The 24769-nt window shown below is 37.9% G+C and overlaps 1 protein-coding gene across 5 annotated transcripts in view; it reads right to left on the reverse strand.

The window, feature by feature from the left end:
• TESK2 (testis associated actin remodelling kinase 2) overlaps window positions 1-24769 on the reverse strand; it is an 80817-nt gene that overhangs the window by 48125 nt on the left and 7923 nt on the right. For 4 of the 5 annotated variants that reach the window (XM_067301134.1, XM_067301132.1, XM_067301131.1 and 1 more), the window contains exons 2-3: window positions 24417-24720; window positions 5951-6072 (exon numbers count right to left, since the gene is read on the reverse strand). In XM_067301134.1, coding sequence (XP_067157235.1) covers window positions 5951-6072; window positions 24417-24638 — 344 coding nt within the window. In that variant the 5' untranslated portion in view covers window positions 24639-24720. Of the gene's footprint in view, window positions 1-5950; window positions 6073-11794; window positions 11816-24416; window positions 24721-24769 lie in introns of those variants that run through there. The other variant, XM_067301133.1, reaches the window with a different exon arrangement.

Below are 24769 nucleotides of genomic sequence, written 5' to 3' on the forward strand. Positions count from 1 at the left end.
ATGTTTTAGACACCATGCTAAATTAGAAGTGTATTTTAAGTTTTCTACATTTGTATTTTGATCCAAAAAACATACTGTAGTCCAGAGGTAAGGCATTTCATATAGTCCTTCTGTAACATATTATACACAACACATATGGACTCTCTTCTATTGTTTTGTGCACAGCATTCCTAAAACAATCCTTTTGGATAACTGCATTACATATAGAGAAAGCCAACTAAATACTTTTCCTTTCTGCTAAGCCACTGTTCAACACAACACAAAGGATGCTAAAAGACAAAAGCCATCATTTTGCCTATTGTAACAAAATCAAGTAATTTCACAAAAGGGGGGGGAGGGATGACAGGAGAAAAGTGGAACAAAAGAAAACAGACTGGTATTGTATTCCTAGGGTACTACATTTGTCTGAAAGTAGATGAAAGAAAATTCTTCTTGAAAGAAGCTCACGTAATATGCACATTGCCTTTTTATTTTGTTTTTTTATGTGCACAGAAGGTGGGTTTAATCAATGAGTCAATCTGCCTGCACGCTCACTGCCAAACATGCAGCAATATCTCCAAGTACTCCCATGACAGCACTTAAGACATGAGCTAAGGCTTTCTGTGTACAGAATGTTTTAAATGAAGTCCCTAAGGTACAGATTAAATAAAGAAGTATTTTTCATGGAAACAGTAGTGATATTGAAGACTGAAATTCTATCTCAAAATTGAAGATACACTACAGTAAGAGACAGCCCTGGAGATGAAGAATCTAGGTTAGCACAACACTTCATTTGTGTAAATGAGGAAAACACATCTGTAGGACATTACAAGAACAAGAAGGCATCAGATCTCTCAGGCTGCAGCCCTACTGCTCCCAGACTAGCTCCCAGACTAGGACACAGAGATGGATCCCAAGTGCTTTCCAGCCCTATTTTCTTGTTTTGTTTTGGGTAAGAATTCGTGACTATGGGGCACATTAGCATTCAGAGGAGCAGCAAAGTGCTGGAAAACACTTACAGACATACACTGGACCTTTACTAGCCCTGGTACTAGATCTAACTCAAGCCTGGAACAGTACAATGCTGCAAGTGGAACAAGCTAGTAAGGAAGGGAAGAAATGTTTCAAACTTCTGGTTCCCTCTAGTCCCAGCTATTATAGTCTTACCATGCATCAGCCACCCCAGATTAGAGCAGCTATAGTAAACTTCACATGGTATAAACCAGATCCCCAGCTCAATTTTCCATTCCTGCTTTTACCATCTACTTCGGGGGAAGATGTGATAAGCCAGGCTGCCAGAAAGCAGCACTTCCCACACTGGGGAAGAAGCAGCGTAGATCAGGGGTAGAAATGCATTTAAGTCCTCCAGCTTGCATGCAGGGGTGAGGTGGAGATGGGAGATGATGTGAGATGGAGTGATGGTGGAAATACAGAAAAGCACTCGAACAATATTATTACCCTTTTGCCCTGTCCACTTCCGAAGTGTCCCTAATCTTATTCTCCCCTCCCCAAAAAAAGTTCTGGCATACAGAATCACATCTGCTAATAGTAATAGGAAGCAAGGAGGGAAACAAGCAACAAATCCTAAATCTTCTTACTTTTTACCACCATGCCAATGCAGCTGCAAGACCTGGAGTCTTATCATATTCCAGAACATCCTTAACAGACTGACAAAGAGGTTCCATTCTTGCTGAAATAATCCCTTAAGCAGTGGAGAATAGTTTCTCACTTTCTTGGTGAAAATATATATAAAAACATTTTCCAATGTATGTGACCACAAGAATCTTTGTGATGCTACCATGGGGATAGCGTACTTACTGGAGACTTGGTAAGTGGAAACTAGGTTCTTCACTGTCTTCTGACCAAGATGATCTACATAACTGGCCAAGAACAGACTCTGAGCACAGAAACATTGAAATGAGAGTGGGGATATGTAAAACAGAAGACTCAAGTTAGTCTTTCATTCCATACCCAGCAAGACAAGTTATTCTTAGAGCCTAAATAATTAGATTAATACTTCACTGAGTACTAGAAGCAGAGATATTAGAGCTCCTTAACACAACTCCATCTCCTAAAGAAGTACAAAAATGTCTAGGTCTCTAAGGTAAGACACAGACCTACTTCTACATAAACCCTATAGAGCTAAGACATGGAAGAAAGCCAGCAAGTACTGACAGAGACTTAGGTGGTGGTAGGTTGGGAGAAAAACCTGAAAAGACATCTCTAACTGTGAAAATAAGCTGATATGGAGAGCACACAAACAAAAGTAGTTTCAAGTAAACAATAGCATTAATTATTCACATCAGTGAAATTAATAGCAAAAAAGAATAATTGCAATAACATCTTTAAATTAACCGTGGGCAAGTTGGAATGCATAACTTATAAGAAGCTGCTCTGTATTTTGGAGCACTGGATTTTGGTTTTGTTTTTTTTTTTTAATATCATCCAAAGGATAATAATGATCCTTGGCTACCAACATTATGAAGATAATCTCTTCTCTCTTCCACATGACTTACTACATATAAACCAGGGAAGAGTTCTAGAACAAAGGAACTGGTTGAGTAACAAATTTTAGGCACTAAAAACATCACTAAGGATGTTCAGAAACATAACTGTGCTCAAACTAGATGAAGGAAGATTTTAGTGTACTAAAATAAATGCATCATGACTGAATCTGATAATTACATTCTACAATATTAACTAACTGAACAGGAGATGCTGAAGTAAGTTGAAAACGGATTTTGGATGCCATAAACCAGCACTTCTCCAGTTTCATAATTTTATAATTTTCTCTCATAGGAGAGAAACCTTCCCAGCACTCTCCCTGCTACAACATTGCACAGGCTGAAATGTTGAGACTATCCTAAGAACCCACTGGCATCCTTCCTGGCAAACCAAATATCAGCACTAAAGGAAAGCCACTGTTTACAGCAGAAATAAACAGCAGCTAGTCCTAGAGCTTACAGGAGATGAAGAAGCTCTGATGTACATATTATATAAAATCAGTATTCACATTCCAGGCAAGTGGAAGAGGTCCAATGACTATTCAATTAAAATTAGACTTGATGCTGGTGACAGGACAGCTTCCTCAGTAATATAGTGAAAGAACTTTAAAAGACAGAAATTCGAAAGTAAAGAAAAGACCATTTAACAGCAACTGAAGTAGGTCAGAGTCTTGAAATCCCTGGACAGTGGAAGTCATACACTAGAATTTCTTGGAAAAGGTGCATTCCCTTTAAATACTAAGACAAGCTTAAAAATTCCAAAAATAAACCCAGAAAATGTTTCAGTAAAAACATGTTGTTGTAGAACATTTTCCTAGTGACCTCTCAGCAATACTACTCCTGACTGCTCTTAGTCAATAATGCCATGTTTTTAACCTCTCACCACTATAAAAGTAAATAAGTATTAAATATAATTTTGAAGTGTGTTTTTAAACTGGTGAACAGGTCCTAAGTTAATTTTAAAACACTATCATCAGCACCAATGATTTATAGGTTTCTGAAACACACACATATGTGTGTGCGTGTGTGTATATATATGTATGTATGTATGTATATATATAAAAGCAGAGAGTAAAATGCCTACAGGCAGATAATTAAAAAGAGAAAAGTCTTCTCCCAAACATCATAAATGGACTGGAAACACTGCAGTAGGTGAACTTAAGTGAAAAATAAAGTTAACTAACACAAAAAACACCAAGCTATCTAATATAGGAAGAAAATATAATACTATTTACTGCATATTATTATTCGATAAAGGAATAAGCTAAAGCTAAATACAGTTTTTCCATTTGCATTGTCTGTAGGAATGTCCTTGGTGCCTGCTTGAAGGGTACTTGCCTCATATGCAAGAGATAGGCAATGTTTTTACCAGAGAATTGAGTCTCCTTGAAGAAGCCTCGAATCAATTTACAAAGCAAGTGAAGTTTACTCTTCAAAACAAAATTATGCGAAGATAATTCCTTTCTGTTTGTCATCTATTTCTTATATATTCACTCATGATTGCTTATTGGAGCACACAGGAAAAAAAAGATTTCTCTGTGAATCATGCGTAGCAACTGGGAAACCAAATGGGATTCTTCTGGTTCATGCATAAATCAATACGTTATTGTTCTTTATTTAGGACTATCTGTGCAACACAACTGACTTCAAAATTATTCATAGGCTTTAAGGCCAGAGGGCACCAGCATATGTTATGATCTGAGCTGATATGATCTCTTACACATCATAAGACATTTAAAATTCAGTGATTACTCAGAAAAGAGCACAATAACTTTTGTTCTCAGGAACACCTCTGTAACACCATTCAAGGCAGACAGGGTTAGATTAAACTGCAACTGAAAGCTTTTACCTGTCAAACTATCCCTTTCCTGCTTTCCCTCATCCCAATCCCAATCAAACACTTTATTTTCAACAGAGCTGTAGAGCTAATTTTTTTTTTTTTTTAATAAAGATGTGCAAACCACACAAAGCTGATATAGAAACTGCTGAAATACATCGACTGCCTGACTCTGGCAATGTCAAACCTATGAAGTTATACTTTCCACAAAGCTTATGAAAAAGCAGCTGTATCAGTCCCCAGGATCATATACTGCATATCTAAGGATTCTGAGGGAAAGGAAGTGATGTATAGATAGATATAAGAAACAGCCAATGATCTCAAAAGCCAAGTAGCTGACATCATTTAAAAAAAAATAAAACAGAAGAACAATAGGAGTTGCTGGGAACTAACCTCATCTTGGAGCAGAGAAAACAGACTGAGAATTCTGATTAGGGATTACATTCTATGTATTCAAGTGTTGAAGTATTCATAAATAATAAACAAGCACTAATTACTATGAGCAAAAATTCTCTAACTTCTTAGTTTTGCTATTGTCGTTGTTGTTTTTCTACTAAGGAAAAAAATAACAGAAAATAAATGTGCATTGCTGGAATACTCCCGGCAGATAATTCAGGTGCTTCTGATACAGCTCCTGGTAAGTACTCAGGAAACAAACAAGGTAATATTGTCACACATCAGTTGATCAGGAGTGAGGCAGGATTTCAAGGATCAGAAAAGTTGGTTATAAAGGTATCTCAGGAGTCAGTACTATGTCTGTACTATTCAACTTAATTTCCTCTCCTTCTCCAGTTTGTTATTTAAAGTTCACTGCATCTCCAAAACTTTTCAGAAAGAGCTATATTGACTGAGACTATCAAAATCAATCCCAGTTGTGCAACAACAGTTTAAGAGAACAGGTTATTTGGTACACTGTCACCAGTGAAGACTGTCACCATAACTTTAAACACCTTAATGTTATGGCTTTAGCTAGCTATGTTAATTGCTTGTCACATCATCATAAGAGAGTAGCTGAGACTGAAAAGATTCAAAGCATAACAATAAGATAGTCATTGAAATATTTTGGATTTGCATTCAGTAAGCTATTACAAAACAAGAATTACCTTTTTCTTTTCAAGATTAGATAAATAAGATTGATTTAAGTCTAACTTCTTTTTTTCACTTCCTCCTATCCTACCTTGCAATACTACAGCAAGGAAATGCTCAAAAGCAGAAGACAGGCTTAAAAATAAGAGGAAGCCATGGCACTTTGCATAGCTAATCTGCAGGATTTGTAACAACAGATCATTTGAATGGTGGTAAATTTGCCATAATTTAAGTTCATGAACAGAAGTCAAATTTCACTCTTCATATCATTTTATTGAACCATCAGAAAATTTTAATGCAAAAATGTGTTTTTCTCTGAAGAAAGTTACTCATCACTGGTAAATTTAAGATGCCAAAAACATGCAGATTTTCAATTTGCTCAAATCTTTTCTTTCTTTCTTTCTTCTTCCTCCTCTCCTTCGCCCATTAAATTAGAAGCCATTTCTAACAGATTCACAAAAGTACAATTATACCAGCAAAAAAAGAAAATAGAAAAGCTCTGCTAAAGACAACCTATCTCCATATAATCCACAAAATAGCATACCTTAAGATGTTTGGATGTGAGAGTCTATTCATAAGCTGAACCTCTTTCAGCATATTTGCTCTGTTGCTATTCAGTGTGTTCATCTTCAAAGCCATTACCTGGTCCGAAGTCCTGTGTCTTACCTACAAGATACAAGCAAACAACGGTAAGGACACGTCCTAATAATACAAAATGCAAGGCCAAAAAGCCATTAATGTTGAAGTGTAAGTTACAAATCCTTCATGACAAACCATTTGATATCTACTCTGATTTCTGTAGTCTCTATCACACAGATGATTTTCTATAAACATAGTATCCAAACATAAAAAGATGTTTTTCTCTTCCTTTCCAACTGATGATGTGAGAAAGCTTAAGTGGAAAATTTTGATTTAACAACTTCTTAGTACAAGCAAAGGAAGTGACTTCCTCATCCAGGGAGGGAGTTCCCTGCTCTAAACTTTCTGATAAAAACTCCCTTTCATAGGTAGCTTCCCTCCCTCCCTATGAAACTTGCCTTCTTTCTGCCCACAGCCCTCTCTTCCCACTGAGGTGGTTGGTTTCATTGCTCCATAGAACGTGTTACGAGAGGCCTGGGCTGCTACAGGGAAGATTTCGGAGGCAGTCAGTGTTTAGTTCCAGACTAAGACCATAAACCAGATTATCTATTTAGTGGACAAAAAGAATTCATACTAAACCATACTGCAAAGCAGAGAGGTTACCAGACACAGTATCACCTAGTCTAGGATGTCCAACAGTGTCTGCAGAACATCAGCACCAAAAAGAGGATTTCTCTGGCAGCCACCCAGAGACAGCACAGCATTCAGGGAGTTGCCTCCACCAGTGGGAAATGCGTGAGTGTGACCATTACTAGCTTGATACTCTCAAACTAGCCAATCAGTCATCAGCAAACAGCCCAACGTTATGTAGATGTGCACTGTTAGAAGGGAGTTGTCACCACGCATAAGGCTTGCCAATCCTTAGATGTTCCTTGCAGCTGGGCACTCCCACATGCATACGAGTAGAATTAATGGAAATTGTGTTCCCATTCCTTTCTTCCGATATCAATACCTGCAGTTAATAATCAGAAAGGGGGTACTTCTCAAAGCACTGAATTACCACCATGGTAAATTCATTCATGTTTTTGGAGATTAGTTTAGAAAAGCCTGCAATGCAAAAATTTTCAGGACTCCCATCAACTTTCTCATTTAAAACAAAACCTGCATTAGAATGTAGGTATACACAAACTACTTACATTTTAAACAATGTCAACATGCCTCCTTTTATTCTGGGAGGCTCTGCTTGTCTTATTCCAGCTAAAGAAGCCCTTTATTGGAAATGTGAGTTACAGAAAAAACAGTTGAACTCGTGCATAAGCACCTGGAAGAAGAAAGCTGGATATGTTTTTTTGGAGAAGAAAACTAGAGAAAAGGTTTACTGGCAGGTGCAATGCAGGAAGTGATACTCATTTTCAAATTTTAATTGTACACCATAGCTGCAAGAACAAGGGGAATGTTTCAGCCAAACATTCTCCCCTAGACAAGAATCACCAGGAACTCACCACAGGGATGTACTGGGAGGAAAGGGTGTCATGTTTCAGACGTGTGCCTGGCTTAATGCTTCTGAGCTGCACATCCCTGTCCCCATTTGAAGTATAGGGTAGCACTGGAAACATTGCAGCAAGTGTGGTAAACGAGATCAAGGGACTGAGTGAGCAGAAAAATAGCCCACAGAAGATTTTTCTTACACCACCACCCCCTGCTCCACACATCAGTTCCTCAGTTGGTTCACCAACACTCCCACAATAGTCCCAGTACAAGAAGGATCAGAGCAAAAGGTTGGCAGGAACAGGGCAGGGCGGGTGCAGAAATCAGCACCAAGAGCAGAAACCAGCAACGGGACTGTGAGTGTGGGACTCCTCCTTTCAGCAACAATACTGGTTTTAAAAAAAGCTGATCAACCTACAGCTTCAGTGCTTTGTAACAAAATAACCCAGAATCTTTTTGTGCATAACTTTGTCTTGCATGTTTGGCACGCTTATTAGTTTTCAGCAGGATGATTGCATGTTAAGCTGATGAGGTTTATTGTTACTTGTCAGGTTTCTTATGTCTGTTGTGTGCTCTCATTAATTTTTAATGTTATGCTGCATCCAGCCAATTGAATGGGCAAGCTAACTGACTTGGACAGGTCAATGTCTGCATACAGGGGTTTTTAAATATATATTTTAGAAATACATTAATTTTATTAACAGAAGTATTTGGCTGAGGAACATATATAAAAAGACGTTCTCATAGATTTAAGAAAGAAAAATTTGTTCTAACAATCCAAATTTAAATTAAGAAAAAAGGACAATTTAAAAGCACAAGACTTAAAGCTTTGCATCTATCCACATCAACTGAATCAGCACAATGAACATCTCCTACAGGAGGGTGAGGAATTTCTGGTGTTGGGGTGAAATAATTTTGGGTTTGCAAGGAATGGGAAAGAAACTGAAGGAACTTAATTCCTATAGGCAAAGAGCTGCTCTCAACAGAACTTCTTCAGAAACCAGCTTTCCACTAACAGAAGCCCCAAGGTTTGCCAACAGGTAATGAATGGAGATAGAAGGTAAGCAGGAATTTGGATGGAGCACAGTCTTAAACAACATTTGCCTTTTCATTAACTCTATCTACCTTATAATTTCCTGCCCATTTCTATAATTCAATCAGCTCCATGCCAAAATGTCAAGTCCTTTTGCTTTAACTCTTAGGTAAAAGTAGGGCCTGTGATAGGACCTTCTTCCTTGTTCTTTGTCCTTTCCTTGTTCTGGCCTCTCTTCTTGAGATAGGGAAGCCTGAGAAATGTGAGTGGGTAAGTTCGCAGAGCATTTTGTCACACATGCTTCCTGAATTCCCAGGTCCGCTAGGCAAAAGGAAGTGGTTAGCTACTGCTTCTCAAGGGTTGGACTGTCCACAATGCTAACTTCATACCCAAAGAAAATTGAGCAGTTTTTGCAATAAAATTTTTTTCATCCTCTTTTTCATAATGCTATTCCTGGAGTGTTTTCAGTCTTGAGAGGCTAAAAAAAGGTTTTGTTGTGAGGTTTGGGGTGGAGTTCATTCTTTCTCTTTTTTTAAATTAACAGAAAAGAATAATTTTTCTTCTACTTTCTTTCCCCCCTCCAAAACACAGCTCAGATTTCTAGCATCTGCCTATGTGACTAGTCTCTAAAAACACCCTACACTGTGCTGTGCTTTATGTGTTTCATTTTAATGGATGCTGTGAGCCAAGGCCAGTGATTTTATCCGGGCTTCTGTAGACTGTTCTGATGCTGAAGGATGTGCTCCTGCTGAATCTGATGGAACAGCAAACTACCTCTTTACAAATGGTAAGGAGATCATCAAATAAATAAATAAATAAATCTCAGAATGCAATTTTTTTTTCAACAACTTTAAAGTGCTCAACTCTTGCACTTTTAAGATAAAGCATTCAAGAAGGGAATACACAGTATGATCATTGGCTGAGGACAGGAGACCTTGCACCGAGGAAGAATTGCTGGTCAAATAACATCTTGACTGCTGTCTCAGTCTCTCAGTAAGAACAGTAGTACTCTTCACACTCTTGTCCTAATCAAACCAAAGCAAGAGGTAGGGGGAGAAGGGAAGGACAGGGACTCTCCTCTCTGGCTAGCTGCCCTTTCAGCAAGGAGGGAAAAGTAGAACTGAAGGCAGGATGGCATCTTCCCAAGAGGACAATACCCACTATTATGAATAAAATCAAATACCATTTATACTCTGGAGCACAATACTAGTCACTTGGAATATATGTAAGGGCAATTATGTTCTCTCCTCTGAAGCATAGTTGGCAGCCTGAGTATTTCTGTGGCAAGAAAGGGCTGCCAATAGGGAAGAGATTTCAAAAGGCTATCTTTAGGGTCTCAGTCAAGCTTCAGACCATGAGGCACATCTACATAGAAGGAGCTGTCAGTTACACATTCCTTTCCGCCTTCTTTCCCATCAGTCATGTCACAGACAAGATTTGGCTCTACATTGGCATCCCTTGCTAAAACCATGCCAAACTGTCTGGTATTTATCCTGTATCCTTTCAAGCCACTTCTATGAAGCTTTCACATACAAGAAGAGGTGTTTCAACTATATGACAATTTGAGAAGAGAAACTAGCAAAGATTTTGGAAATATTGCTGGTCCAGTTTAAGATTTGTTTGTAGGGCAGTTTGCATCAGCACATGCCTGTACAGTCAACATAAACCGGGATTAACTCATGCAATTCAAACCTTTTACTGATGTAACTAGAAGATTGCTGTACAGCTTTTAAAGCTGTTGACATTATTATTAATTAAGGTTACTTGCATATCAGAGCAAGTAACCTTTCAGTGATTTCTGGATGATCACGTCTGTGCTTGGAAGTATTCTGACAATCCTTCAGCTGCCTTCCCATGCTGCTTTGCATCCTCTACTGGCTTCTCAGTCCAATTACCTGCGTGTCTCTGTCTCGGAGGTCACAGAAACCAGATATTGCCTCCCTGCTTTATCGTTGGCAGGCAGCTAAGCTGTCCTCTTGCACTCTGATTCTTCTACGATCAAAGTTCCTTGTTAGTATATTTAACATGACTATAGCTAGCTGCATGGCCTGTCTGCTCACTGTGACTCCAAACCACATTTTCTCATCTTGGATCTTCTTACCTTCTTCTGAAAGAAGGGGTAAGTAAAAGTAGTCATGGGTCCAGGTACAGAACTAGCAACATATTTTAGGAACTCTCATAATAGTGCTGGAGTGGGGCTCATGTTCAAAAGGACTAGTCACTATGCAAACACTGTGGCAAGCTGATATGAGAAGTGTCCTGCAAAAATTGGTGTTTTGAATTTTCAGTTTACTGCTTAGCTACAAAGTTCTTTATCATTAGTAAAACCTAAATATCATTTATTAAGTCACACAGATATGTCAGAACTTTCTGAAAATCTAAACATTTACATTACTGCTACTCTTTTCCTGGACCGAAGAGAGGGGAAAAAAATATAGAAATAAATGAAATCTAGCCTGATTTATGTTTCACAAGGGCCCTCTGACCTTTACTATTAACTGTATATTTCCAGGTGTCCTTGGTATCGTAAGATATTACTTCCTAATATTGATGTTGTAAATGTGCCAGTACAACTTTCAGCTACAACCTAGTTTTTCACTGTATTTTCATTATTTTCCAGCTATATAATGATGATTTGGAAGTATTTTATCATTGTTGCTTTCCAAAACTGCATTTAATCACTTTCAAGTTTTTTCTTACATTTCCCTCTCCCTTCAAATTATGCTGCTTCCCTAGCTCTAATCACCAACATCCATTCTCTCTTCATTCTCTGTTAGACACCTCAATCTTTGCCTAGCCACTTCACCTCCACCTTTCTCCTCTTCCTGGCCATGTGTCTAAAGTACCATTTTAAAAACAGCTCTCTAGTCCACATATATGACATTCCCTGAGTTTGCTTCCTGCTTCTGACCTCACTATTATCCAAAAGACACTTGCACATACTATCTTTTTTACTTACATTGATGCACCATCCTTACAGTCACCAATTCAAGTGTTTCCTCTACACTCAGCTAGCAGCTTTCATGATGTTAGTGATGCATACAGCAACTGTCAACTAGCTTTCTACCTAAGCCACCTTCAGTCTCTTTTCTCTAACAGTCTCTAAATTTGTCTTCACTTATTTGCCAATATTTTCTCTCGTGATGGCATCAGATGAGGAGATTGCCTTACTTATCTTTCTAGGAGGCCATTAACACTAGCTACACTACGTAGAATAACTTTGATTAACTGAGTCCACAGTAAACTTAGTGAGACACATGAGATGTTAAAAATTATTATTATAATTACTCAAGTGAAATAGCTACATGGTAGGACTCCCTGCTAAATGACAGGGAAACAATCCTGAGGCAGACCACCATTTCGCTTTGATGCGAGACCCATCTCAAAAACAGCCTCCTTCCATGCTGTGACAGCACAAGGGATCTAAAAAAAAAAAGAAGGTTAGAGCCAGTTGCCTCTTAGTCTCACAAGCCACCAAACTCGCATGGATAATTTTTCCATGAACATATATTCATGCCTCAAGGGTGAATATATTAAAAGAATGAATAAACTCTTAACTATACGTTTGACTGCAGAGAGCTCCTTTTAATTGAGACAGCAAACCTGTTTGTCAGCTCAGATCTCCAGTTTTACAAACTATGCATCTCTTATATGTATCTGACTGTGGGTACATTTATTAATAGTACTGATGCCTGTATCAAGTCAAAACTTCATATCACTAGAAAAACTTGTAGTGACAAATAGAAGCTTAAAGAACACATCAGGCCAGATATTAAGCTGCTGTGTTGATGCTAAGGGAATGAAATTGGGTTGTGGCAGTTTTCAGAGTAGTACTATATAACGTTTCTACCCTCTAACTTCTTGTAGCAAAAGAGAAACATGCCAAGCATAACAAAACTTTGCCAAACAAAACTAGTCAACATGTGCTATAAAAGCTTTAGCACAGGTTCAGAAAATGTACAGAAAACATGCACAAAAGAACTAACACCTTTTAAAAGTCTGACAGTAATTGCAACTCTAATAATTTCTATTACTAAAATATTTGTGAGAAATATACAGAAAAGTTGGAGCTTTTACCATTCTCCCTTTACTACAACAGACTTAGTACTGGTCATCCAACAAAGATCCTCCTTTGATAACTTTAGTAACTTTTAACATCACCAATTCAGCAAAGTAAAAAGTTCAATTACTACAGCATATTTCACACCTAGAGTCAAACAAGTTCTCCAATTTTTTTGCCAAACTAAACTGAATTTATAATTAGTGTTAAAGTAGTCATTACTTTATAAATCAATTTATGAATGCCAAAAACCCTTCATTTTTTCTTTTCATTTTTGTTTTTCTCCATAGCCCACTGTAACGTAGACCCATGGCCCAGAATACAGCATTCATTTATTTAAAACAAATCATTTATTGATAGGAATCTATGCATATCTCTCTGCCATTAACTTGATCTCAAACAAATCATAAAGGCAAAAAGAGACTACAGCGTTATTTTGAGAGAAAGCACAAATGAATCAGGAGACTATTGTTCCCCAGTTGGAGATCAGATATAAACAGGCACAGCCTGGGTGGGGGAGTTGACTAATTTTGTAGCCAGTTCAGCAGAATGCAACTATATAAAGTTCCTTTTGCAATCCAGGAGAAAGTTCAAATATGGACACACCACTTAAGTGCCAGGCAACAAAACAGAGAAGAGCCTTAAGTTTTTTGTTATACCACATCTTGAGTATATAACTCAGTTTATACTCTATACCCGAGTAAAAGGTCCTAATCCAGTATTTCTTTTTTCCTTCCTGAGTCTAAGTACAGGACTGGGAGCTCATTCTTCATTTTTAATGTCAGCTATCTCATCAGCTCATTGAATAGCCTTGGGCAAGCTACTTCACTTCCCCACCTCCATTCCCTCTGCAACCTTATCTGTAAAATGGAGGTAATATTACTGTCTACCTGCCAGAGAAATTGCAAGCTTGACATCTGCAAAAAAACTAATGTAACATCCAAGGATAATACATAATGCAATATGGTATCTGTGTCCTTATCTCCCCATTTCGTTTTTAACATTTATGCTTAAATATTTTCTTTATTGCTATGCTTTTATTCTGTATGAAAGATGATGGTATTTACACAAGTTGCAGATGTTTATGTAAAACACTTCAGGTTGAGTTTTCCTGGCATGTAATTGCACCTTTAGTCCTTTAGAGCCTATTAACAGGTTTGGTATCGAGCACATGATCCCCCGCATTGTACCAGTGATGTCAGCAACGCCGCTCACCAGATGCACACATTTGTTGATTTTCTTTTCAAAATCTGTATGGGGAGCTTGAGAAAAAGTTTTATTTTGGTCAGGAATAATTTTCTTAAGTTCCCTTTATAAGTCTTTCAAATAAATGTCAGTCATGCATGAGGAAGGAAGTCAGTCTCACATTTCAAAACTGAACATGCTGACATATGGCTCTGGCTATTATAATCACAGTTATAGCATTAGGATTTGGAGGATGAAGTATAAAGAAGCTACATTTTGCTTACTTCAGGATACTCAAGTTTTATAAATTGCTACATTTAATGACTCTGAGGCTATATCCAAAAACAAAAATTCTAAATAATTTCTTGTTATTTAAGCCTTTAGTGAACTGCTGGTAAGAAAATACCTAATTAAACATGCCACGCAACTTCTTATATAAGTGTCTCCTCATTTTCAGTAATGGCTAGGAAGCACAAGAACTGAATTTGCAGGACTTACTACTTTCAGCTGGTGTAAAAGTAATAAACCGTCATTAATGACTCAACATCAGACACATTGTCAGCTATGGATTAGTTAAAGCACTCAGTACAGATTACTCAAACCAAGTTCCTGGCTCTGCCCTCCTCCTCAACTCCCAGCAACTTCCAGTAAGACCATCAGATAGAAGGCCTCGCCAATGCAGAAAAGCAGAGACTGTAGCTGCCCAAAACGAAGGGCCCCACTGCCCCCCTGAAGCACCCTCAGGCTATAGCAAGCGCAGCAAGATGGGGTGTTTCAACTCCCAGCCAGAGGGAGCTCGCAAGGGTGGGAGAAGGCCTCCCTATAATCTGGATCTGGCCTCAGCAGCTACTGGGAACAGGACATTTTGGATGACTCACATACAGAAGTCAGAACAACTGGAGTAGTAAAGATTAACAGAAGCCGTATCATACAAGTTTCAGACTTTCTTTCTCTCATCATTTCCAGTGGGTATTGAGGGGCTATGAGGACACAGTCCCTATGGATCTGAGACTTAATGACATCCCTTTTCTTTTTATTGCCACCAATAATTTTTTTGCACTTTTCACTTTTAGATTTCATATTAGTTAGTAGCACAAGCCTGTTTATCACACACAAAAACCTCAGACACAAGCAGTGAAATCCATCACTGATTTTTTTTTTTTAAACACAATGACAGTAAAATAAGTGTTCAGAGAGGTGTGTCACAACGATCTGAACAAGCGATGCACTCTGTTCCCCAAGCTTACTTATGTTAATACTGGACATACGCCAGCATACAGTTATTTGAAGAACAGTAAATCAGCACCTGTCTCTCAGTTTCAGCTATGAATGAGCTTACACAAACGTGCATGTTTGCCAGCTGGCAAAATGCGGAAAATCCCAGGGCTGCCAACCCAGCACATCTCCATCCAGAACTGAAAACTAAATAGATCATTTAACTGTGCTTGAGAAGTTATTATGGAGAATGAGACAAAAAAAAAAAAAAAATCTGTGCCAAGGGGATCTTGCCACCTGCTTCGCCACTGAGAAACTGCACAATGATACCCAGATTGGCACAACGTTTCTTCCAGAGGGAAAGTAAAGGCCCAAAGCATTTTATAAACTACCAAAATCACTATGCTAAAGACAAAATCCACCCGGGGGGTTATCTCTTATTGCAAGGTCCCACTTGCTGCAGTATCAGCAATCCTTTCTTACTGTTGAATTTGCAAGTGTTGTTACTATTTGTGAGGACAACAACAACCTACCTCAGCCATTCATCACACCAAGCACTCACCAAGAGTTAAAAAAGGCCAAGTTTCCAAACAGGTGATAAATACATATCAAATTGACAACATTACATCAATTTTTTGTTTAGTTTTCTTACTGAGCATTCTTTTAAATAATTTGGTATCAAGTCTGTTGCACTGATGTTAGTTTTGGCTTTTTATTAAATCCTTTAAAGATATAATGATAGTTCTGCTCTGTTTTCAACTTTCCAAAGACTTTTTCCAGCAACAGAGAAGCTGGCTGACCAAACCAGGAAAAGTGAAATGGAGTGTAAACAAAACACTTTTTCCCTGGTCTGTTAATTTGCCTCACTCAGTACGATTTTAGATCTTACTTGCAGTGATGCCAAGTCAGACTATAGGAAAAAGTATCACAGAAATTGTGATTTTCACAAAGTTCTTAATTTTTTCAACAGCATTACAAAAGGCAAAGCTTTTATTAGGTTTGCTACCTGGTGACAGATTTCAAATCACTCTTAGTATTATAAGGTTATTTTTAAACATATTCCCTTAAGTCTTCTAGCTGGAAAAAATAACCAAAATAGGGCTTATTTCAGACAACAAACATGAACCATCCCTCAATTCTACATTGTCTTTCAAAAAGATCTCCGTTCTGCCAAAAGTAAGAGCAAGAGTGCCTTGCGTGTCAGACAGGTAATTATGAATTTCAATGATGCTCACACCTGAGTGGGGATGAAGGCTCATTAAGATTGTGCTCCTGTTGTACTGTTCCTAAGAAAGCTAGAGTTATACTAAGGGCCAAATTCATCCCTTAACTCTAAATTAAGAAAGAAGCCAGCTTTCTCCTGTTGTCAGTGTTTATGTTTTAAGTTCTGAAATAATAACCAGAGGGGTATGTTAGGATTAAGAAAAGGAAAAGTTTTTCTTCAGTTTATCTTCAAAACCTGCTTTATTTATACTGAAATTTAACCTCTTCCCCCTCTAAAAAAATATAAATAAATAAAAAATCATATATTGGCTTGACAATCCTAAAGAGTGACATTGGATGCATGCAGCAAACAGGTGCACACAGAGGAGGCAGCAGGAACTTGCTTGTAGAGCGCAGCCAGTGTGCTGGGGCCTTGTGCTGCTGGAGGGGACCACCTCCAGCAACGGGAGGGACTTCAGGCTCGATACCAGCTCTATTCTTGGCTGTCCTGCTGAGACTGCCAACAATGCACAGGCTCACATTTAGATTTAAAATGCATTGACAGTTCAAATACTGCTTATCTGTCAAAACCCAAGCTAACAAAGACTCCAGGTCTGGAGAGGGCTTTCTACAAATTCTGAGCCACTAGACTCCAACCTCTTCTCCAGTGGGTTTCCCCTAAGCACGGACTGGAAGTCAAGCAGCAGCTCCCTATTCTTAAATTCAGATTCTGTTGCCCTCTCCTTCTTCCCTTTTCCATATCCTGTTTAAAGTCATCCTCTCCTTTTAATGTTAATTGGCATTCCCTTCTCTTCATGCTCATTTATAAAACTAATCTAATAGCTCCTTCCCTCCTTCCACACATTCACAGTAATTTTACTCTTGGAAGTGGGCCTCTGTTGACATGATATATCATTAAATGCCACAGGAAAACTGAACCCTCTATCAGCAACAGGATACTATTTGAGCCATTAAGCAAATATACATAAGCAGCTGTAGAAACAACTCAGACTGGGCAGTTCTGGATATAATAGTAAAAACAAAACTAATAAAACATGGCCTGGCTACACCAAAGCAGGTTCTAGAACCTCCTGCAAAGGAAATCTTAAGAACAGGCTGCAAATATTTGCCAAGAACAGAGCACATATATTCGAGCCTGGTTCAGCTAAGGAGATCGTACTAGATCTCATAGCATCCCTTCTCAGCTTTACATTCATTTTAAACCAGGTGACAAGATTTAAGATAATTGAATGTGTCTTACCATAACTATTAAACACACAGACTGTGAGAAATTGGACTTCATGCCACAGCCCAGAATAACTAGATTAAAAACTGGCTAATGATAGCTCAAGATACAGTTGTACGTGACAAAGCAGCATGAAACAGGGAAGTTTTTAGTTAGCTTCCAGAGGAACAAGACTAGGCTTAATGCTACTCAATATTCTGTGCTCACTTCCAACTCACTGATGAAAGTCACCACTGAAAAAATTCAAAAGTAATGAGTTTGTAAGATTACCCTATCCTCATTATTTCACTAAGCAGTGAAGACTTCATAACATAGATACACTTGAGCAAAAATTAATACACCCAGATGAAACCTCTCTACACCTCAGTAGAGACAACGATTGCAGGCTATACATACAGAACAGGAGACCACTCTCCAGGGAACAGCAACACCTACATATATTTGAGGCCCATTAAACAAAAGACTGCAGTGTGTCATGATAAAGACAACAAATGTTGTGTTACAAAAGAGCATGACGAATAAAGCAAACAGATAATTTTTACAGGTCATTGCTAAGAACAAAACCAGGGCACTCTGAGTTAGGATGTCCACTTTGGAGGAAAACAAATGAACAAAAAAAAAAAAAAAAATTGTTGGAGAAGATGCAGTAAAGACCATGCTGTAAGAGCTAGGTAATCCCCCTGTGGGGAGGAGGGAAATCAAAACCAGGACCTACTTAGCATATCAAAAGGTTTGAAACATAACTTGATAACGTGTATCAAGTTTTACAGGGAGGAAAGAAGAGGTACTAAAAAGACTCTGGTCCAGCCAAGAAATACAAAGAACAATTGGGTGGACTATGAGGCCCAGAGACTTCAAATTAGGTACAAATTTTACAATAGCAAGATTAAACACCAGGCACTGGAATCCATGATACCATCTTTGAGGCCTTCAGTTCAAAATTGAAGAAAAAACATAACAAAACAGAACAAAAACAAAAAGAACAAACACCACTGTGTTGTATGTGGTGCCAACATATTGCGTAGACAAAATACCACTTACTGGTAAAATATAATGACCTTTGATTATATGGCAGAGTAGATGATCTAATACCCCCTCACAGTCTTAACCGTTTTATTTTTAAACATCTAGATTAACATAAAGGCAAACAAGAAAAATAGATATTCGGGTCAACCAAGATAGGCACTTTTTTTTTTTTTTTTTTGGTAAAGTGATCTGCATATTCTTATCATCTTTGTGTCTGAAGTTCTATGAGCTAGTCCCTCGCTTCTTTATACTACAATTCTTGTTCTTCACTGTTTATTCTAGAGTGAGATTTGTCAAACCTACTTCAGAGGCAAAAGAGGAAAGTAGCTGCTGCTCAACATCAAACATTTTTGTACTGGACTCTTCAAGGCCTGCAAGACTATAGACAAACACAGAGATGTTAATCAAGCAGAATAGTAATCAAGTCATATGGCACAGAAAAGACAGCTCTGAAAGCCACTTCGGGAAAGCCAAATCAGTATCTTTCAGATCTGTCATAGTCAGATGTTCCAGAGATCAAGCCCATCCCCGTGACAATATGCCTTACAGACTTTTTAAATGATATTACATAGTGCATATTAGAGATAACAGAACTACCAGCTTTTTCCTAAGTCTATTACCATAGAAGTATTTGATAAAAAAGGAGTAAATTATGAGTGTTCTTCACGCAATCTCTAGCACAATTCCATATTAACCCTGTTTCTCCTTGCACATTAAATAGCTGTGTGCTGCATACCTTTCAAGCACCTTACACACATTAAATAAATATGAGAAACAGGATGCTAGCCTCAAGTGCAAGGTATGCATTTAAATTGTCCCACCTTCCCTGATCAGTCAGTGCTTTTGAAACTCAGAATACACAAATTTGACCACACAAAATAATGACTACCAATAAGCCTTACAGCATGATAAGCACAAACAGCATAAATACCCTGAAGATACTGACCCATTTGCTCCCACCAGCTACCTTGTTAACTCAACCAAAAGCACATAGTGTTTATCCTCTACCTCGTACCTGGATAGTGCGAGTTTCATAGACTATGTGGCCTACATATCACAGAACAGGACCAATTAATTGATTTGTGAGCCACGCTTAAAAAGTGTGGATCTCATCACGAATGAATAGCGATGTGTGAAAACAGACCAAAAGAAGTAACTTTTTTTAGGCAAGAGAAGAGATCAAAAGGGATGACCTTTAGATATGTATGAGGTGCCACAATGAAGGCATCAGTAAATTGTTCTACATGAGCACTGAGAAAATAAGCCTTTACTGCTGAAACTTACTTTTAAGTTAAACATTAAAAGAAATTTACTAGATACAAGGATAATTAAGCACTAGAACAGATTACCTACGATTGGGTAGCACTGCTACCAATGTAGGTTTAGAGAATTAGCTAAGCATCTATCACAAGTGATTCAGGCACAGTTGATCAGACCTTGAAGGAAGGGGACAAATGAGACTGCCTCTCACAGTCCTTCTAGCCTTATTTCCTAAAATTTTAGTAGTTTATGCAACTAAAGGTAGATTATTTTGCATTATGTTATATACATTTAATATTCAGAGGTTTGCTTTTCCCCATCCACCATTAAACATTAATATTTCATTAACTGATTTTTTAAGATCTTATGCACCTTTTTCACTGCTCACATGAATAAGCTTCCCAGGTATATGCTTAAGATGCAGACTATATTGACATAACTGCTTAGAAGTTTTCATAAGAAGGGATTCTTTCTCTGATGACTAATTTCTAATAGTTGATTTCTTGACTCCTGTAGGTTGCCAGGACAGCTCAAGGTGGTCAGGGCCATGGCCTTGTAGGCTTGAGCTCTGTCTTCAAAATTGGCTCTCTGCCTATCCCTAATATGTTTACATAATCTTCTGAAGGCTGCACTGGCTGTAGCAGTTTTGTCAGAGCCTGTTCTTAACAAACAGGAATTCTTTTTCTCCTTGTTATTTCTGTCAACTCTCTACCTATGGGAAGGAGTTTTCAACAACTAAGCCCATCATTACAATAGCAGTGAGGTAGGCCTGCTCTACAGAACTAGTAAGACTGATCCCAACAAATTATTTAACTCCTGTTGAATTATCTTCTGATAATAGCACTAACTAGATGGCCAAGCATACTTAAAACAGTAAAAGAACCTTCTCCACAAAACAGCTATTTTAGCATCCAAGACAAAACCATGTATTCTTCCCTGGATGCCAAAAGACTTCACCATCCCTCTCATAACAGTCAAAACCTTCAAAATCCACAGTGACCACATCTATACGGCGACACTACCTTCTCAACACACAAACACACAGGACACTCAATTCGTACAACTCTGTATTGGATCTATGATCTGGGTTTTCACGTATTCATGAATAAAACTGCAGAGAGCCAATATTTAACTTTCAGACAAAGGGTCAGAAAATTTCTAGTCTCTCTCACAAGTTCAGCTACAGAATGCAGACCTAACAGAAACAGCTGAAGGAATTTTCTAGGAACTTTAGTATTTAGTAATGGCTTTGAACCAGAAAATATATCTGCCTAAAAAAAGCTCCTAGATTTTAGTCTGACTGCTGCTCTACACATACATTCTATAATGAATAGTATCTTTTTCCTAATATGGTATTTATTTTCAGTGTATGATGCTTATTTCCTCCACAACTACTTACAGCTCCATCAGTCCTTACTGACTTTGCAATATATTCACTTCCCAGCAAGGAATTTAAAGGTTTGGGGTCATTGGTGGGAACTGCTCATTTACATAAATATTCTTTTCTCAATCTCAGAGCAATCTAAGAGTGTTCTTCACTAGCCTTTGAAAATTAGAACAGACACTAGTCAGCCAACTGTTTCAAACTAGTCTGCTAATATAGTTTGACAAAGCTCATTTTTTTCTAAATTAGTTTCCACAATGCTTAGTGTTTAGGTAATTTTGAATTGTTATAGTGATGGTGCTAAGAAGTGCTAGATTATGCTGAATAAACCACAAGGCTTAATTTGTGTATGAATAAAGGTGAACCAGAAATGCTAAAACATCCTTCACAGAACACAATTATTAATATAAAAAAAAAAATCCAAAGCAACATGAAGTATATCTAAGCTATAACGTATTCCCACTCCTAATTTAAGAGAAGACAATTTCCATCCACTGTGAAAGATTATACTAAAAAGGGGAGTTTCCATAGAAAAGGGTAAAGAGGGAGAAATCACTGAAGACAATTGTCAATTATATGACAAAACAAAAAAAAACAAACCCTCAAGACTGTCCAAGTACTTTTGGCCAAGTTACCTGAGTGAACCTAACATGTGGTACTCACAGAACCATAGACAAATACATAATTGAGAAAGCTCTGGTGACATTTTTTGTGAGGTACCTGTACTAATTTGAAGAGAAGGCTTTTTCCCTCCTGTAAAGGTGCTTAAGCAGCAAGTCTAGAACTACGCTGGATTTTTCTTGAATTCAATCATTTAGTTGGAAGCCTGCAGATCAGACTGAACTTTATCTGTGTCAAACCATAAGGCTCTCTTTCCTGGAAGTACATCAAGGCTCTTGCATGAAATCTGATGATCAGCACAGTAGGATTAATCACAGAGCTGGCCAAGCTGATATCCTAGCAGAACAGCAACTTGCTTAAATGAGTATGGAACTGCATCAGGATAGAGTCGCAATAAATTCTCATCTCTTTGCACCAAAAGTAAAATGAGACCTTGTTTGTAATGGATGCGAAAGAAAAGTCTATCAACCCTTGTTTTCCTGCAAAGGATCTGTGGTCGTTTCTGGGAAAACAGACACAAGATACCCAGACTATCACCATCACTTTCTTAGGGTAATGCCACCAATTGCAGACTGACACTGGGTGACATCTAGTTTAGTTCTGCTGAAAGGGCTGCAGCAGGGGAAGGTTTTAAAGTTAGCAGACTTATTTATGTATAGGACAATAAATCCGATAACAAGGATTTCTCTCAGTCAACAGAAGTTCTCAAACAGATGTTTACCTCCGTTTGCCACCACCTGACTAAACCAAGCACTCTCTTAATATAAGAGATTCTTAATAAATCAGTTATTGGGCTTGCTAGAAGTTTACCTTCACTTAACCGCTTCCTCCCCCCACAACTACTTCTGTTTCCTAATGGTCGGTAATATCGTACCTTTTGTTTGGAATATGCAAGCACCTTGCCTCAGGAAACTTTTCCATGACGCTCCTCTCTATGGCATGGTAGAATATTACAGTGATTTCATCTAGTAAGTCTGTTCACACAGCATATAGCTGTTTAAAAAGTCCCAACATAAATATGATTGCTAATACCACTATAGGATAAATTCATAATCTAGGTACTGAAAAAATCTAAGCATTAAAGAGGGCAAACTCCTGAAGTTACAGAATAGAAAAGATACAATCTCTAATCAGAAACACTGAGGACAAAGACAAAACTACTCCAAAACCTGGATTCTGAAACTCACCAGGAAACCAAGGTCTTTTATCCTTAGTTACTTAGACATTACCCAAGTCTATTCGCACATTTATACACTCCACAGCAGTTTTGACATAACAGCTGTAAAGCTGAATTCCAATGACATGCAGAACTCTAAATCCCTGTTCATTCTACATTAAGAAATATCTCAGGATACTAAGACAGTTGCTACAAAATGCACTGCAGGAAGTTTTCTAAACAGGAAAATTAGAAAAAAACAAACCAAACAAAACCTTATTTTAAGTTGGTATACAAGTAGGTTTTATTAAAAAGTTGACCTGTACCAAGTATCCCGCACCCCAAATAAAATTCTTACCTGCCCATTTCAAAGATTTAAACTCACGTTAGCAAAACTAAACTTCACATGTCTAGTAAAAATCTATCTAAATATCTAGAAATAGAAATAGTAGTGCAGTGGCTTGCCTTCACACAAGTAGAGAGGTACATGTGGAGATCTGAATGCCTTTGAGCATTAGAGCTGTATGAAAAAAAAAACTTCATTTTCTAATTTACATACCTAGTCACAGCAATAAAATTGGATAAGAGGGGGTTTTTTGGTTTAAATTCTTAGAGGAAAGACTATATGAAGTACCACAGAAAGGACATAATACACTGTGGGATAAAGTTTTCTGGCGTTTCACTTACACGGACATAATTTGAAGAGTGGCTTCACTTAAAGTCAGGAACTAGGACAAGGAAACAAATTATTTCTGCAATGTCTGAAAGTCTGGAAGTCAACTCAGTGTCCTATTCTTCTACAATAAACCTCAGCAGAACAGTCAAGACAGCTGGAATATCACTAGGCATTATAAAACCAGGACCGCAAAACTTCTGTATGGTTTCATAAATTGCTCTAAAAAGATCTTTATCTACTTTCCAGATATTGTAGTAGCAGGTCACTGACAACCTCAGATTTTCTCATTCATACTATTTACTACGAATCTTACAAATCTTTGATAATTTGAATAAAAGACAGGTCATAACAAGAAGAAAAAGAAAAGAGCAGGTAACTATTACAACTCCAGTGCAATAAAGCTTGTGGTTTCAAACTCAATAATTACATGTAGCTCTCCGAACACATGTGCTGTAATGTTAGGAGGCAAAGAAACAAGTACAATCCCACAAACCTAATTATCAAGCTAATTTAAAGACATCCAAACTTACATATGAGGGAAGCAACAGTCACTGGTGTTTAATACACGAACACATAAAAATACACAGCAGAGATCAGAAGCCAAACCAAAGATCTTCTAGTTTTTACTGCTTGTCCCAAATAACCTCTGCAACTTTACCAAAATAAATCGTTAGTGATATATAAATACCTGGAAGAGGGACAGGGGAAATATTTGAGACCTGCAAAGTTCTTCATCACCCTCTCATCTTGTGTGAAACAAATATAAGAGCAAACAACTGACTTCAGAGAAAGCAGCATGTCTGCTGATACTTTCATACATTCTCAGCACCAAACACCAAGCAATCAACATGAAGAGGGGAAAAAAATTAAACACACACCTTGAACACCTCAGAGAAGAAACCAGAGCCAATTTTCTCACAGGTGAAGTCATCAAGACGGGTAAGTCTGGAAAAGGCACTTATCAGGGCTCTGTATGAAGAGGTCCAAACTCTTCCTATCTGGGATGCAGTCCCATCACCTCCATTGCCCCCATCGAAGTCTTCAGCGCGCTCCAAGCGTGGTGGAAATCCTGCTATTGAATTCCGCTTACTTCGGTCCATTTTGAAAACAAAGCTTTCTTTTGATAAGAGAGGACTTCTCACATCTTAGGTATTTTGCTGTCTTCTCTGCTATTGATGGACGCTAAAATACAAGAAATGGAGATGACGATTATTGTAAACATATCTAACCA

This window comes from Apteryx mantelli, chromosome 8 (assembly GCF_036417845.1).
Source record: "Apteryx mantelli isolate bAptMan1 chromosome 8, bAptMan1.hap1, whole genome shotgun sequence".
NCBI lineage: Eukaryota > Metazoa > Chordata > Aves > Apterygiformes > Apterygidae > Apteryx > Apteryx mantelli.